Raw genomic sequence first — 17,159 nt, forward strand, 5'->3', positions numbered from 1 at the left:
CCTAAAAGGGTTCTTCGGCTGTCCCCAAAGGAAAACACTTTGAAAAACCGTGCTGACATTCCAGCAGAGCAGATAATAGATTTAGCAATTCTGATAATTCTGGCAGAAGATTACATTATAGGATTTTTCATAGTGAGAAATGAGTCAGCACCCAAGCGTCTAACATGGTGTTTATCTTATCGATCCACTCAACAGCAAATTCTCTTCTGAGGCGAATAGATGGGGATGAGGGGACGTAAAGGGGGGAAGGGGGCCGTATTCACCATCTTTGAATCATATCAATGACATTTAGCGAGATAAAAGTTGATAGCAAGAAAATATCACTTTGTGCAATGTTGCATGCTAAGTGATGTGTGTGTGTGTGTGTGTGTGTGTGTGTGTGTGTGTGTGTGTGTGTGTGTGTGTGTGTGTGTGTGTGTGTGTGTGTGTGTGTGTGTGTGTGTGTGTGTGTGTGTGTGTGTGTGTGTGTGTGTGTGTGTGTGTGTGTGTGTGTGTGTGTGTGTGTGTGTGTGAGGGGTGGACAGATATATACGCACAGCAGCTTTGGATCTCCTCGTCACTCCCATCCAGACAGTCATCGTCCCCGTCGCATCTCCAGGACGCACGGATACAACGGTGGTTACTACACTGAAACTCATCGCTCTTACAGTGCTGTGGCTCCACCACCCCAGACGACACTTAATTAACAGACATAACAGAGAAACTAACATTAATACCAGAGAAACAGACATGAGACAAATTAAACCACAGCGGAATGAATTCCATTGAAAAGTAAAGCATACTTTACACTGAAATCGCACAAAATAGTGGTGAGAGAAAACCATGTTCATAGTTTGTCTACAGTGCAATATACTGCTCTGGCTGATTCACTGCATGGTCTTACAGTACCTGAGCAGGTGACATTGTTCTTCTCCAGGAGCTGGTTGTCAGCACAGGCACACACTCTGCCCCCTGGGATAGCGAGGCAGAGTGTACCGCATCCCCCATAATTCACACTGCATGCATTGTCACCTGGAAATACAGAGTAGGAAAAAAATAATACCACTGTTAACCTCAAATCCTATTCTTCTAAAGCATTATTATTGTATTTTGTCATGTGTCTCTATTGTTGTTCTGTCTGTCGTCATCTCTCTATGAAAAACTGTACAGAGATCAATGTGAATTTTGAAGAAAAGCACATAAAACATCTTAACACAAAAGCCATTTCCTGTTTGAGAAGAATGTGGCAGGTGGGTGCCACGTCATCTCCACTACATGGCCAAAAGTATGTGGACAACTGCTCGTTGAACATCTCATCCCAAAATCATAGGTCTTAATATGGAGCGGGCACCCCTTTGCTGTTAAAACAACCTCAACTCTTCTGAGAAGGCTTTCCACTAAATGTTGGAATATTTCTGCGGGGACTTGCTTCGATTCAGCCACAAGAGCCTTAGGGATGTCGGGAAGTATGTTGGGTGATTAGGCCTGGCTCGCAATCGGCGTTCCAATTAATCCCAAAGGTGTTCAATGGGGTTGAGGTCAAGACTCTCTGCAGGCCAGTCAAGTTCTTCAACACCAATCTCAACAAACCATTTCTGTATGGACCTCGCTTTGTGCACAAAGGTATTGTCATGCTGAAACAGGAAAGGGCCTTCCCAAACTGTTGCCACAAAGTTGGAAGCACAGAATAGTCTAGAATGTCATTGTATGCTGTAGCGTTAAGATTTCCCTTCACTGTAACTAAGGGGCCCAAACCATGAAAAATAGCCACAGGCCATTATTCCTCCTCCACAAAACTTTACATTTGGCACTATGAATTAAGGCATGTAGTGTTCTCCTGGCATCTGCCAAACCCAGATACATCCATCGGCCTGCCAAATGGTGAAGCGTGATTCATCACTCCAGAGAAAGCGCTTCCACTGCTCCAGAGTCCAATGGCAGCGAGCTTTACACCACTCAAGCCAACAACTGGCATTGTACATGGTGTGCAGCTGCTTGGCCACACACCATTTCATGAAGCTCCTGACAAACAGTTCTTGCGCTGATGTTGCTTCCAGAAGCAGTTTGGAACTTGGTCTCGTTCTGTGAGCTTATATGGCATACCACTTTGTGGCTGAGCCATTGTTGCTCCTAGATGATTCCATTTCACAATAACAGCTCTTGCAGTTGACCGGAGCAGTTCTAGCAGGGCAGAAATTTGACATATTGACTTGTTGGAAAGGTGGCATCCTATGACGGTGCCATGTTGAAAGTCACTAAGCTCTTCAGTAAGGTCATTCTATGTTTGACTATGGAGATTGCATGGCTGTGTGCTCGATGTTAAACACCTGTCAGCAACAGGTGTGGCTAAAATAGCCAAATCCACTCATTTGAAAGGGTGTCCACATACTTTTGTATATATAGTGTATAACCACATATCAAACATATTATTGGGGACATTGTGGAGATTTGATTTGACAGTTGTATCCTTTCAGGGGAATAATTAGTCTTTTAGGACAAAACCAACCATTCTCAAGGGAGCGAGACCAAAAAATGGAATATGTGTGAAGAAACTGTCACTTATAAAGTTGAGGCATGGAGAACATGGTTTGTTTGGTTTAGTGTCAGGTCCAAAGGCAGTGCCTGAGCCAATGAGATAAAGACTTCTGTTTTGTGAGAGTCAGTAAGTAATAGGACAGCAGAGCCAATTCATCTCTTTGGTGACATGAGCTTTGGAGGAATGGCCAGTGAAATTCTACTTTACCCATGCTGAGAATTAGAACTCATATACAGCCAGCCATTTTCTCCCTTTCACTCTTTCTCTGCATCACATGTTTGGTATACCACAGTCGTACACCACTCTAACGAACTGTATTATTTTGATGTAAAACGCTAGAAATTATTACACAAATGAAAAGCCTGTGAATCGTCTCAAAATGCCCCTGATCTTGATCCATTGATTGCCCAGCAGATGATTAGTGTTGGCACTTCTCTCTGTTTCTTAGAGGAGATGACAGTAATCATACCTCCCCCTGCTCCACACACACATTAGTCTAAACTCTAAACAGTGATTCACAACCACGATAACAAGGGTTCTACCTGCTGTGAGGCCCTACAGTTCTGCACCATCAACAAAGCGCATCATGCATCTCTCTCTGATGTTATCTATTCATCTACCCACAACAGGAATCTATCATCATCCACCACACAGACAGCAGGGAGCACTATGTTGAGTCAGTCTTTTATTTCCATAGACTGCAATTCAAAGTAAAATTGCTGCCACTCTCAATTTATCCAGCAACTAACCAATGCCGCGATGGAGAATACTGTTTTCATTATACTAACGGCTATATAAGATACCATAGTGCATAGATTGCAACACTATTTTTGAAGGTTGCATATATAAGCATCAGGGCTAACCATAGAAAACATTCTCTGAAGGCAACCTTTAGTAATGGTGGGGGAGGTTTTGTGATAAATTGTAGGAACAGCTATATAAGGCTGTGTAGACTACATTCACCAAAGTTAAGCTTTAGTGATAGGGGATGGAAAAGTGAAAGCAGTCAGACATACCTTGCTGACTCTGAGCATTGTACACATGCAGGCCAAACAGGGGAGGCCTCTCACTCCTCAGTAGAGTAACGTCCCCAGAGGTTAGATCCAGCTGGAAAACAGAAGCGTTCATGTACTCCGTCCAGAAGATGGAGTTACGGTAGTGAGAAATCCCAAACGGATGGTTCAGCTGTTTGCCATTGTACACAACCTGCATGAGTAATCAGATACAACACTTATCAAAGAAAGAACACAACCTGCACAACAGTACTCAAAGACCTGAGAGAGCAGAGGGAAGAAAACCCCCCACTGAAATGGCAGAGAACTATGACCATTTTAGTTGAAAACTACAATGGTGATATCCCAGTGGGCAAAGCTGGTTGAAATGACATCATTACATGGCTATAATGACAAAATGTTTTTTGCCCGCTAGAGTACAGCTTCACTCACCTGTCTGCCAGTGCCGTTGAGGTAGATCTTCTCTATGTGATCGTAGTTGGCATCACACCAGTACATGGTGCTGGTCCCATGGTCTAGGGTAAGGCCGTTAGGCCACAGCATATTAGACGTGACAAATATCTGTCTGTTAGATCCATCCATCCACGCTTTTTCTATCCTTCCTATGCTGTCGTTCACCTCATCCTCCTCCCAGTCCGTCCAATACATCCAACTGAAATTCACAAACATAATACATTCCCTACAATTGAGTTTAAGGGGGAAAAAGCCCTAATGGACCATATTAATTGGGGATTAAATGTGTTTTATCATCAAACACATACAGTGGCAAGAAAAAGTATGTGAACCCTTTGGAATTACCTGGATTTCTGAATAAATTGGTCATACAATTTGATCTGATCTTCATCTAAGTCACAACAATTGACAAACAGTGTGCTTAAACTAATAACACACAAATTATGGTATTTTTTTTGTCTATATTAAATACTTAATTTAAACATTCACATTGTAGGTTGGAAAATGCATGTGAACCCCTAGGCTAATGACTTCTCCAAAAGCAAATTGGAGTCAGGAGTCAGCTAACCCGGAGTCCAATCAATGAGACGAGATTGGAGATGTTGGTTAGAGCTGCCTTGCCCTATAAAAAACATTCACAAAACTTGAGTTTGCTATTCACAAGAAGCATTGCCTGATGTGAACCATGCCTCGGACAAATTAGATCTCAGAAGACCTAAGATTAAGAAGTGTTGACTTGCATAAAGCTTGAAAAGCCTTGATGTTCATCATTCCACGGTAATACAAATTGTCTATAAATGCAGAAAGTTCAGCACTGTTACTACTTTCCCTAGGAGTGGCGAGAGAGTGAGAGAGGGGGGGAGAGAGAGGGATAGAAAGAGGAAAGAACCTAATCCTGGGAAGCACAGGGCAAAGGTGACTGACACTAGGATTCGTCAATGAAGTTAAGAATTCTAGTGCCAGTTAAAAACTTTCAGAAATCTCTGGAACAAGCTAACATTTCTGTTGACGAGTCTACGATAGTTAAAACATGAAACAAGAATGGTGTTCATGGGAGGACACCACAGAAGAAGCCACAGCTGTCCCAAAAAAACATTGCTGCACGTCTGAAGTTTGCAAAAGTGCACCTGGATGTTCCACAGCGCTACTGCCAAAATATTCTGTGGACAGATTAAACTACAGTTGAGTTGTTTGGAAGGAACACACAACACTATGGGTGGAGAAAAAGTTACAGCACACCAACATCAACACCTCATCCCAACTTATAATTGTTTGTGTGTTATTAGTTGAAGCAGACTGTTTGTCTATTGTTGTGACCTAGACGAAGATCAGATCAAATTTTATGACCAAAGTATTCACATACTTTTTCTTGCCACTGTAAGATTCAACACACACAAAATAAGCATTGATTCAAACCTACCCAATTCAACATATACAGTAATCCACAAGTTCATCTACTAGGCCCTCACATCGGAAACCAGGTCCTGGTTTGCGTCAATATCTTTTCAGGGCTTCACTCAGCTATTCCCAACAGACTTGTGATATTTGAAAAGTGATTGGGTCAACAATTTGACCTGATCTAGTCTCTAGTGACCCATAAACATGCTTAAGGGATTTGTGTCCTCTGGCGGGGCTGCACATCCTTTTCTGTCTCTTCTATGATGGAGTTGACTGCAACACATGCACTACATAAAACAGTGTGATAGAGGGTGAATCAAGCACTGTCTGTCTCTGCAAGTCATCTTCATGATCCACTGAATAATTCAACACACACACCGCAGTCTTCAATGCCTGGCTAAAGCTCTGTGAAGCAATATCCAAAGCAAAAAGATGTGTGTGGGTTGTGTGAGAGAGACTGAGAGACTGATAGGGAAAGAACATTTAAAATACAGAAAAAAAGTGATTGAGACAGTATGTCAGCAAAGTGAATCCCTATCATGTTAACACAGACTGGAGGTGACATGCAGAGAGGGAAATATAACTGGGGCGAACAGAAGAGGATCTTAAGCAGCCATTTCACCTGTGGAGACCCATCCTGCAGGGCACATAAAGATGTCTGGTTCTGCTGATGGATCGGCCAATGCTCACTTAGGACCCCAAACAACATTTTAATAAAGATGTGGCAACTGTCAATAGGAAGGTCAGTAGTTAGAAATTATTCCTTATGATAACAAAGAAAATAAATTAAACCCCCTGATGTGGGAGGAATCAGATTGGTGCAATACTGTGCGGGAGCTATTTCTGGGAAGAAATCACGATATCAAAGACACATAAATAGAATGATTCCATCTCCATGGTCAGTGGCAGCATGATTTAGTAGTTATATATGGCCGTCCAAACAGAGACAGACCCCAAAGAATTGACAATAGCAAACTCTTTCCAGGAATCACCTATTGTTCACTACCTGCTAGGAAATGCCATTGCTTTGAGTACAGAAAGGGTCAAGAAGGATTGTGTGCTTTATATGGTTCTCTACTGTAACACCCAGAGAAGACAATATCCCTTACCGGATCACTGAATAGATATGTGACACAGACAACTCACATTTTCAACCATATTGTTCTCTGACATCAGTGAATTAGTAACACATACCGTAGGAATTGTATGATTTGGCCTCGTTTTCAGTGAGCTCACCTGTTGAGGGGGTCCAATACAATGGCTCGGGGGTGAGACATGTCCCCCTCCAGAAGAGTCTTCCTGGTTTGAGAGGCCATCTCCAGTCTGGCCACACTAATAGTTTTCCTGTACCCATCATTGGTCCAGTAGAGGTTATTACCAATCCAGTCCACAGAGATCCCCTCAACGTTGTCCAGGTCTGCAAGGTGATGGAACACCAATGTTAGTGCGATCTCCCCCTGACTTGCATTTCTTGTTTTTCTTAAATGTAAATGGGAGATTTAGAAAGTATTTTAACTGATGCAGAAAGGGTGTTCTTTATGTCATTACAGTAACTGGTACTAGTCATTAAAGAGTACCTGCAATAAAGGATACATTAATTTGTCTGTAGCATAAAAATATAACACAAAATAAACCCACCATCTTTGAGTATTGTTTCCCGGCTGTTCCCGTCTATTTTCTGCCGGCCAATGAGGAAGCTGGTGGTGTCAGCGAAGTAGATGTGTCCTGACTCTGCATGGTAGTCGATGGCTCTGGGGTTGACCAGGTCCTCGATTGATACCATGTGCTCATCACTGGACTTCACATTCATGTCCAGGCCTCGGATGACCCCTGGCCGACCCTTACCATAGAACAGGAAGAGGTCGTTCTTGGGTTCTAGGACACAGAAACAGAAAAGGGATCTTTACTCTTAACTCTACTTAGAGTTAATTGGTATAATTATTTTTGGGTTCTACAGTGGGGCAAAAAAGTATTTAGTCAGCCACCAATTGTGCAAGTTCTCCCACTTAAAAAGATGAGAGAGGCCTGTAATTTTCAACATCGGTACACTTCAACTATGACAGACAAAATGAGAAAAAAAATCCAGAAAATCACATTGTAGGATTTTTTATGAATTTATTTGCAAATTATAGTGGAAAATAAGTATTTGGTCAATAACAAAAGTTTATCTCAATACTTTGTTATATACCCTTTGTTGCCAATGACAGAGGTCAAACGTTTTCTGTAAGTTTTCACAAGGTTTTCACACACTGTTGCTGGTATTTTGTTCCATTCCTCCATGCAGATCTCCTCTAGAGCAGTGATGTTTTGGGGCTGTTGCTGGGCAACACGGACTTTCAAATCCCTCCAAAGATTTTCTATGGGGTTGAGATCTGGAGACTGGCTAGGCCACTCCAGGACCTTGAAATGCTTCTTACGAAGCCACTCTTTCATTGCCCGGGCGGTGTGTTTGGGATCATTGTCATGCTGAAAGACCCAGCCACGTTTCATATTCAATGCCCTTGCTGATGGAAGGAGGTTTTCACTCAAAATCTCACGATACAAGGCCCCATTCATTCTTTCCTTTACATGGATCAGTCGTCCTGGTCCATTTGCAGAAAAACAGCCCCAAAGCATGATGTTTCTACCCCCATGCTTCACAGTAGGTATGGTGTTCTTTGGATGCAACTCAGCATTCTTTGTCCTCCAAACACGACGAGTTGAGTTTTTACCAAAAAGTTATATTTTGGTTTCATCTGACCATATGACATTCTCCCAATCTTCTTCTGGATCATCCAAATGCTCTCTAGCAAACTTCAGACGGGCCTGGACATGCACTGGCTTAAGCAGGGGGACACGTCTGGCACTGCAGGATTTGAGTCCCTGGCGGTGTAGTGTGTTACTGATGGAAGGCTTTGTTACTTTGGTCCCAGCTCTCTGCAGGTCATTCACTAGGTCCCCCCATGTGGTTCTGGGATTTTTGCTTACCGTTCTTGTGATCATTTTGACCCCACGGGGTGAGATCTTGTGTGGAGCCCCAGATCGAGGGAGATTATCAGTGGTCTTGTATGTCTTCCATTTCCTAATAATTGCTCCCACAGTTGCTTTCTTCATACCAAGCTGCTTACCTATTGCAGATTCAGTCTTCCCAGCCTGGTGCAGGTCTACAATTTTGTTTCTGGTGACCTTTGACAGCTCTTTGGTATTGGCCATAGTGGAGTTTGGAGTGTGACTGTTTGAGGTTGTGGACAGGTGTCTTTTATACTGATAACAAGTTCAAACAGGTGCCATTAACACAGGTAACAAGTGTAGGACAGAGGAGCCTCTTAAAGAAGAAGTACAGGTATATGTGAGCCAGAAATCTTGCTTGTTTGTAGGTGACCAAATATGGATGAACTCGGCATCTACAGCTAAATGGAGAGATAGAAGTCCAACAAATGAAAAAACGAATAAGTGCAACTATATTTATGAAGACAATCAATACACACACAAGGATGATTGAAAATGGCTGTATAAATAACACTATAGAGGTCTGGACCAAGATCACCAAAATAAAATGCATCCAAACAGATCTGATCTACCGGTGAGGATTTGAATAGACGGCGACTTTAAGCCAACTATGATAGGTGATACATTTAAATCGTGGACTGAAGAAGGACTGATCAGGTATCAGATGTTCACGGACAATGGGATAGACACATTTGAGAATATATATATTTTTTAAATACAACCTCCAGAAATCTCAAGATGCTTTCTTACTAAAGCAGTGGGACCGAATGAAATGCTTAATTATGTACTGTACATCCTTTAATTAGAAATATAACAAAGACTTATAACAAGGTAAATGCCTAGAATGTGCTGGGGCACATATATAGAATCCCCAAAGAAGACACAAAAGATGAGAATATTATATCGGTAACCAATTGGGTAGACGAGCTGCAAATACTAGTAACCCAAGAGGACTGGGAGGACATATCTAGAAACACGTCCAAGACAACCAACTTTCTACTCTTGAGGGAACACTCTGAAAATGCACTCAATATTTTTCGTAACTCCTATAATACAATCAGGACAACTGTGACATCACATCAAGTTGCTGGGTAAATTGGGGAGAGTAGGGTTAACCACTCCCACGTGCTATATTCCTGCCCAGTCCTCAATCATTTCTGGCCTGAGTGTACACAGTATTGGATGATATGTTTGAACGCTCACTTTCTCTAAATCCAGAATTTATACTGCTGTGAAGAACCCCTCATGCACGGGTCCTCCAATCTGATAATCACCTCTTCAGAATTCTGAGAATAACAGCACTTAAACAGATTACAATAAACTGTCTTAAACCGCTGGCACCACAGAGAAGCAATTGTAAAGAAACATTTCATGAAATCTATTAGTATGGAAATGATAACTCATAGAATAAACACCAAATTACTATATTGGGAAAAAGATGGAAAAAAATGACAATATATTATGAAATATTTATAGGCCATAACTGTCACGCACTGATCTGTTTCACCTGTCTTTGTGATTGTCTCCACCCACCTCTATTCTCCTTAATGGGAGCAATGATCAGTGCCAATGAATGTTTTAGTCCCTTCTGTCACATTTGTTCCAAACTGGCATTTCAGTCTGTTACTTTCCCATAAGACAAACTCAAAATGTTGTCGTTCCCTTTGTCAACCAAAACAAAGGGTCTCAAAAGGGGTTCTAAAAGGCACCCATCATGGATGCCCACTAACGTGTCTCCGAAAAGACAAACTAAAATAATAACCCCCACCATTTTAGGATAGGGTGTAAAAAGAAAATGAAGCCAAACACCAAAACTCAGGCTTCTTTCAAACTAATGTGGTTGTCTGATGTGAGGTGTGGCTCTCTCAACATCGCATCTCCAACTGATGCGCTGGTCCTGCGCAAGTGAAACACACACTGTCTAACGAGGTGACTCCAATCAGTGCTAATGTGCTAATGTGCTAACCAACCTCAAAATGGCTAGATAAACTGAAACCTGTAACAAGTCCGTGGGGGGAAATGGCTGAAGAACACCGAGAGAGCAGTATACTCGCTAGATATTTTGGCCTTCTGCTTTAACAATATGAAAGTCAGGTGAGAGAGACTAATAAAGCAAATGTACTATGACTGTTAACTTCTAATGAACAGACTTTCACAGTATCTCCTTTGAAAGGCAGACAGAGAGCCTGCATAGAAAGCTGAGGCAGCTCCACTGCGGCAAAGCACCAGTCACTCTGGGGGGTTCTGGGTGGGACCCCAGGGATCCTCCAGGGCTACAAAGACAGAACCAGACCTCTCCTCACTCTACCCCCAGCTTCTCTACCCCCTTTACCCAGGAGACCATACTGGCTTGGGTGAGACAGACCACACAGGCATCACTTCAATTTATCATCCTGTGAGGGAGAGCCAGGCAACCCCAGGAGACAATTAAGACCCAGATCTCAAACCCCACCGTGACTGGCTGCGATGCGACATAAAGAAGCACTACCATTTAGCACTGAATCTCATTAGGCTAAGGGAGAGAGCTGGTGTCATCAGAACATCTAGCAAGGAGGTATAAATCAAACGTGTCTCGGAGGGGGAATGTGGCAAGGCGCTCGTACACCCGATCAAAATGAGGTGGACCACTGATTGTGTCTTCAATTTGATCTTCTGCTTTTTTGTCAACTACACAATGTCTGTGGATTGAGCAGGCAAGCTAACAAATGCAAACAAACTTAAAACTCCATTAAGGCCATAATGAATTGCAGCTCCTGACAGGTCAATGGTGGGACATAATCTTCTAATGGACCAGTCTCAACCAGTATTCGTCTTCATCACTGTCTGACTATCTGAGGCTGGGAAATATATACAGATGTAAGATCTTAATTTGACCTGTATTGTCGCAGCAAAATAATCCTGCAATAACAGGATGTGGATGTAGGACACCCAAAACTGAGCAGAACAATGCATTGACATGCAACAGAACCCCCACCCCTGCAAAAATAACAAAGCTTTTATTCTATAACACAACTGTGGGAGATCCAGGATCTAAGACAGGATATGTGTGTGTATTCCCCAGCCATCAGGGGAATACACCCACTCGTGGAGTGGGCATAATGCCCTACACGCTACATTTACCTGGCCGACACCTTCCATGTGCATGCACACGCACGACTTTGACATGAAACAAATTTAAAATTGGTCAAGTTAGATTTTTACATCAACAATAACCTTCAATTCATTGCATTTTCATATCTTATCAAAATGAAAAGAAACCAAAAAGTACATTTACTCTGTAAAATGTTGTCTTTCAAATGATCTTTCTCAAAAACGTTGTCTGTAGTCTGTAGTTAATCTGTAGTCTTCATTTTTTGTTCCTAATAAAACATATTATCATTGTTATTATTATTGTATATTTGTTTAACATTTTGGCGACATCTCTACCGTTCTTCCACGACACACTTTTGTAGTTTTAGGGAACTATTTCATCTACATTATATATTTTCTACATTGATTACATGTTTATGACAAAAGGAAAGGAGGGAGACATGACACTGACAGATTACATGTTTATGACAAAAGGAAAGGAGGGAGACATGACACTGACAGATTAAATGTTTATGACATAAGGAAAGGAGGGAGACATGACACTGACAGATTACATGTTTATGACAAAAGGAAAGGAGGGAGACGTGACACTGACAGATTAAATGTTTATGACATAAGGAAAGGAGGGATAGATGTGACACTGACAGATGACATGTTTATGACATAAGGAAAGGAGGGAGACATGACAGTGACAGATGACAGATGACATGTTTATGACTAAAGGAAAGGAGGGATAGAGGTGACACTGACAGATGACAGATGACATGTTTATGACTAAAGGAAAAGAGGGATAGAGGTGACACTGACAGATGACAGATGACATGTTTATGACAAGGAAAGAAGGGAGACATGACACAGACAGATGACAGATTAAATGTTTATGACAAGAAAAGGAGGGAGACATGACACTGACAGATGACAGATTACATGTTTATGACATAAGAAAAGGAGGGAGACATGACACTGACAGATGACAGATTACATGTTTATGACTAAAGGAAAGGAGGGAGACGTGACACTGACAGATGACAAATTACATGTTTATGACATAAGGAAAGGAGGGAGACATGACACTGACAGATGACAGATTACATGTTTATGACATAAGGAAAGGAGGGAGACATGACACTGACAGATGACAGATGACATGTTTATGACATAAGGAAAGGAGGGAGAGACGTGACACTGACAGATGACATGTTTATGACATAAGGAAAGGAGGCAGACATGACACTGACAGATTACATGTTTATGACATAAGGAAAGGAGGGATAGAGGTGACACTGACAGATGACATGTTTATGACATAAGGAAAGGAGGGAGACATGACAGTGACAGATAACATGTTTATGACATAAGTAAAGGAGGGAGACATGACACTGACAGATGACAAATTACATGTTTATGACATAAGGAAAGGAGGGAGACATGACACTGACAGATGACAGATGACATGTTTATGACAAAAGGAAAGGAGGGAGAGACGTGACACTGACAGATTACATGTTTATGACATAAGGAAAGGAGGGAGAGACGTGACACTGACAGATGACATGTTTATGACATAAGGAAAGGAGGGAGAGACATGACACTGACAGATGACATGTTTATGACAGACACTGACAGATTACATGTTTATGACATAAGGAAAGGAGGGAGAGACGTGACACTGACAGATGACATGTTTATGACATGACACTGACAGGTGACAGACATGACACTGACAAATGACAGATGACATGTTTATGACAAAAGGAACGGAGGGAGACATGACACTGACAGATGACAGATGACATGTTGATGACAAAAGGAAAGGAGGGCGAGACGTGACACTGACAGATTACATGTTTATGACAAAAGGAAAGGAGGGAGAGACGTGACACTGACTTTTGCAGGACTGTCCGTCACTCTCCAGACTGAAGCCTGTCCGACATCGACAGGTCCTGGACTTGTAGCTACCGCTCAGCAGACAGATGTGGGAGCATCCCCCTTGCTTTCCATACGGGTCCGTCTCACACGCGTGACTCCTAACTAGAGGACAGGAGGAGTAGAAAAGTCTATTAGACTCATTAAACACAGCTCTAACACAATAATTTGACTGTACTTTATCAAATGATGGGGAATTCTCTCATATTCACACCACGTTGTCACGCCCTGACCTTAGATATCTCTGTTTTCTATTGATTTTGGTTAGGTCAGTGTGTGGCTGGGGTAGGTACTTCAGTGTTGTATGTCTAGGGTGGTGGATGTCGAGGGTTGTAGTAGGTCTAGGGGTTTTTGTATTTCTATGTTGGCCTGATATGGTTCCCAATTAGAGACAGCTGTATATAGTAGCCTATTCATATTTAGGCAGCCCTGTTTCCCACTTTCTGGTGTGGGATCTTGTCTACAGTTAGGTGCCTGTGTGCATGCTAGTAGCGTCACGTTTTGTTTGGTTGTTTGTTGTTTTGTTTTGTTTTGTTTTGTTTCGGTGAGTTTCAGTTGATTAAAAATATGGTCACATAATTTCGACGAACGTGACACACATTTTTCAAATGTAGGCTACAGATACATTTGACACCAGCATGCATTGCAGTACCCTGACTGGATCAAGTCACAGTGATGCAGACATCTCCATGAGCTTGTGCGTTACAAGTACTGTGCATACATGCACATGTAACAACTGGAGACCAAATATCCTTTACCTTTTGGCTGAGTGAGTCTGTGGTAAACCCGTATTGCTCCTCTGGAACTCCCTAGGCTGGTAAGTGTCCTGGGTTCTGTGGTGTTAAACCGATGAATCTTGAAGATTTCCATGATATTCCCATTGGAGGGGTCAGAATGAGTGGCATACAGGTAGTTCTCAAAGACAGCTAATCCATGGACGTAGGACACCTAAAACAGAGCAGAACAATGCATTGACATGCAACAGAACTCCCACCCCTGCTAAAATAACAAAACTTTTAATCTATAACTCAACTGTGGGAGATCCAGGATCTAAGACAGGAGATGTGTGTGTATTCCCCAGCCATCAGGCGGTCGTGGAGTGGGCATAATGCCCTACACACTACATTTACCCAGCAACACCTTCCATGTGCATGCACACACAACCCCCCTCCCCCTACACACACACACACACACACACACACACACACACACACACACACACACACACACACACACACACACACACACACACACACACACACACACACACACACACACACACACACACACACACACACACACACACACACACACACACACACACGGTTGGGTGATCATTGTACACAGAAAGTATGCCTTAACCCACTGAGCCTCACCTCAACCCTGGGGCGGCAAAACATGTGGCAGGAGAAAAAACACAACCAGGAAACCAGTGAACCATCGTGTTCTTCAGAAACACACAGTTTGCTTGAATATTAATATCATTCAGTTTATTTCCAGTTTATTTCAAGGTTGTATGATCTATAAACTACAGTGGTTTTTCATATTCTGTTCACAATCACTATACGCCCAGGGTTGACCTGCATATGGTTTCTTTTAATATGATGTTGAAACAGTTTGCTTCAAATATTTTGTCCAAGGCTATGTGCTTTCTACACAGGTTATCATATAGCATTCACAATTACTATAGACCTATAATTGAACCTGCATATTGTATTGTATTTTTAGTATTGTGTTAAATTAACCCTGTGGTGTTGGAGCTGAAATGTAAGTGGAATTTAAAAAATGGATTACAACGCAACACTACATCGTCTGCCAAATCTGTCTTTTATTTGTCATGGAGACGATATGCAGAGCAACATCTCGGTTCCGGTTGGAGCGAGTGGTCGCATCTGCACGTCGCTCCAACGGGTAGTATAACTTTTTCATTATATTTCATTATATTTCATTATATTTCATTATATATTTCATTATATCACAACGGTTTGATTTGTCTTATCTTAGCAATTTCTTCTCAGCTAGCTACATAGCCGTCTTTGTATCAAAGATAATTGCGTAATTATCGTATTTCGCCGTCCTAACGTAGTCTTCACTAGCCAGCTAGCTAACGTCCACTGATTAGCTGCACTGAGAAACTTTTACACTCAACTGAACGACTTGATTAGTTTAGTGTTAGCTACCTACATAGCTGTCTTTGCTGTCTTCGTATCATCGTATCATCGTATCCAAGATAATTGTGTTGTTTAGGTTTAGAGTGTGTAGTCTTAGAGTGATTATCTTAATTTACCGAGGTTAGCTAGCCAGCTATTTGTCGTCCTTAACGTAGGTGACTCTGCTAGCTAGCCAACAGCTAGCCAACGCTAGCCAACGTCTTCTGTATAGAACTCAACTACCCGGTCGCATTCACAGGTTGTATCACATTTTCACTTCATTTCATTACAGTACAACGGTTTGATTTGTTTGATCGTAGCTAGCTACTTAGCTAGCTACATAGCCGTCTTTGTATCAAAGATAATTGTGTAGTCTAGAGCGATTTTCTAGGTTCGCTAGCCATCTATTGTCGTTCTTTTAACGCAACGTAACGTAAACAACACTGCTAGCTAGCCTGCTAGCCCCGAATAGCAACACTGCAGAAACTATTACACTCAACGGAATGACTTGATTAGTGTAGTGTCAACAACGCACCCACTGCCAGCTGGCCTACTTCAGCAGTACTGTATCATTTTAATCATTTTAGTCAATAAGATTCTTGCTACGTAGCTTAACTTTCTGAACATTCGAGACGTGTAGTCCACTTGTCATTCCAATCTCCTTTGCATTAGCGTAGCCTCTTCTGTAGCCTGTCAACTATGTGTCTGTTTATCCCTGTTCTCTCCTCTCTGCACAGACCATACAAACGCTCCTCACCGCGTGGCCGCGGCCACCCTACTCTGGTGGTCCCAGCGCACGACCCACGTGGAGTTCCAGGTCTCCGGTAGCCTCTGGAACTGCCAATCTGCGGTCAACAAGGCAGAGTTCATCTCAGCCTATGCCTCCCTCCAGTCCCTCGACTTCTTGGCACTGACGGAAACATGGATCACCACAGACAACACTGCTACTCCTACTGCTCTCTCTTCGTCCGCCCACGTGTTCTCGCACACCCGAGAGCATCTGGTCAGCGGGGTGGTGGCACCGGGATCCTCATCTCTCCCAAGTGGTCATTCTCTCTTTCTCCCCTTACCCATCTGTCTATCGCCTCCTTTGAATTCCATGCTGTCACAGTTACTAGCCCTTTCAAGCTTAACATCCTTATCATTTATCGCCCTCCAGGTTCCCTCGGAGAGTTCATCAATGAGCTTGATGCCTTGATAAGCTCCTTTCCTGAGGACGGCTCACCTCTCACAGTTCTGGGCGACTTTAACCTCCCCACGTCTACCTTTGACTCTTTCCTCTCTGCCTCCTTCTTTCCACTCCTCTCCTCTTTTGACCTCACCCTCTCACCTTCCCCCCTACTCACAAGGCAGGCAATACGCTCGACCTCATCTTTACTAGATGCTGTTCTTCCACTAACCTCACTGCAACTCCCCTCCAAGTCTCCGACCACTGCCTTGTATCCTTTTCCCTCTCGCTCTCATCCAACACCTCCCACACTGCCCCTACTCGGATGGTATCGCGCCGTCCCAACCTTCGCTCTCTCTCCCCCGCTACTCTCTCCTCTTCCATCCTATCATCTCTTCCCTCCGCTCAAACCTTCTCCCACCTATCTCCTGATTCTGCCTCCTCAACCCTCCTCTCCT

At 42.7% G+C, this 17,159-nt stretch overlaps 1 protein-coding gene across 1 annotated transcript in view; it reads right to left on the bottom strand.

Moving 5' to 3' along the window:
- The window catches only part of LOC123990266 (low-density lipoprotein receptor-related protein 1B-like), a 265,509-nt gene extending 250,726 nt beyond the window's left edge, over positions 1–14,783 (bottom strand). Inside the window, exons 1-9 of the mRNA XM_046290887.1 lie at positions 14,760–14,783; positions 14,142–14,331; positions 13,345–13,488; positions 7,018–7,254; positions 6,616–6,796; positions 3,961–4,180; positions 3,532–3,721; positions 889–1,011; positions 537–677 (exon numbers count right to left, since the gene is read on the bottom strand). Coding sequence (XP_046146843.1) covers positions 537–677; positions 889–1,011; positions 3,532–3,721; positions 3,961–4,180; positions 6,616–6,796; positions 7,018–7,254; positions 13,345–13,488; positions 14,142–14,331; positions 14,760–14,783 — 1,450 coding nt within the window. The remainder of the gene's footprint in view (positions 1–536; positions 678–888; positions 1,012–3,531; positions 3,722–3,960; positions 4,181–6,615; positions 6,797–7,017; positions 7,255–13,344; positions 13,489–14,141; positions 14,332–14,759) is intronic.
- Between the last annotated feature and the right edge of the window lie 2,376 nt (positions 14,784–17,159).

Source organism: Oncorhynchus gorbuscha, linkage group LG01 (assembly GCF_021184085.1).
Source record: "Oncorhynchus gorbuscha isolate QuinsamMale2020 ecotype Even-year linkage group LG01, OgorEven_v1.0, whole genome shotgun sequence".
NCBI lineage: Eukaryota > Metazoa > Chordata > Actinopteri > Salmoniformes > Salmonidae > Oncorhynchus > Oncorhynchus gorbuscha.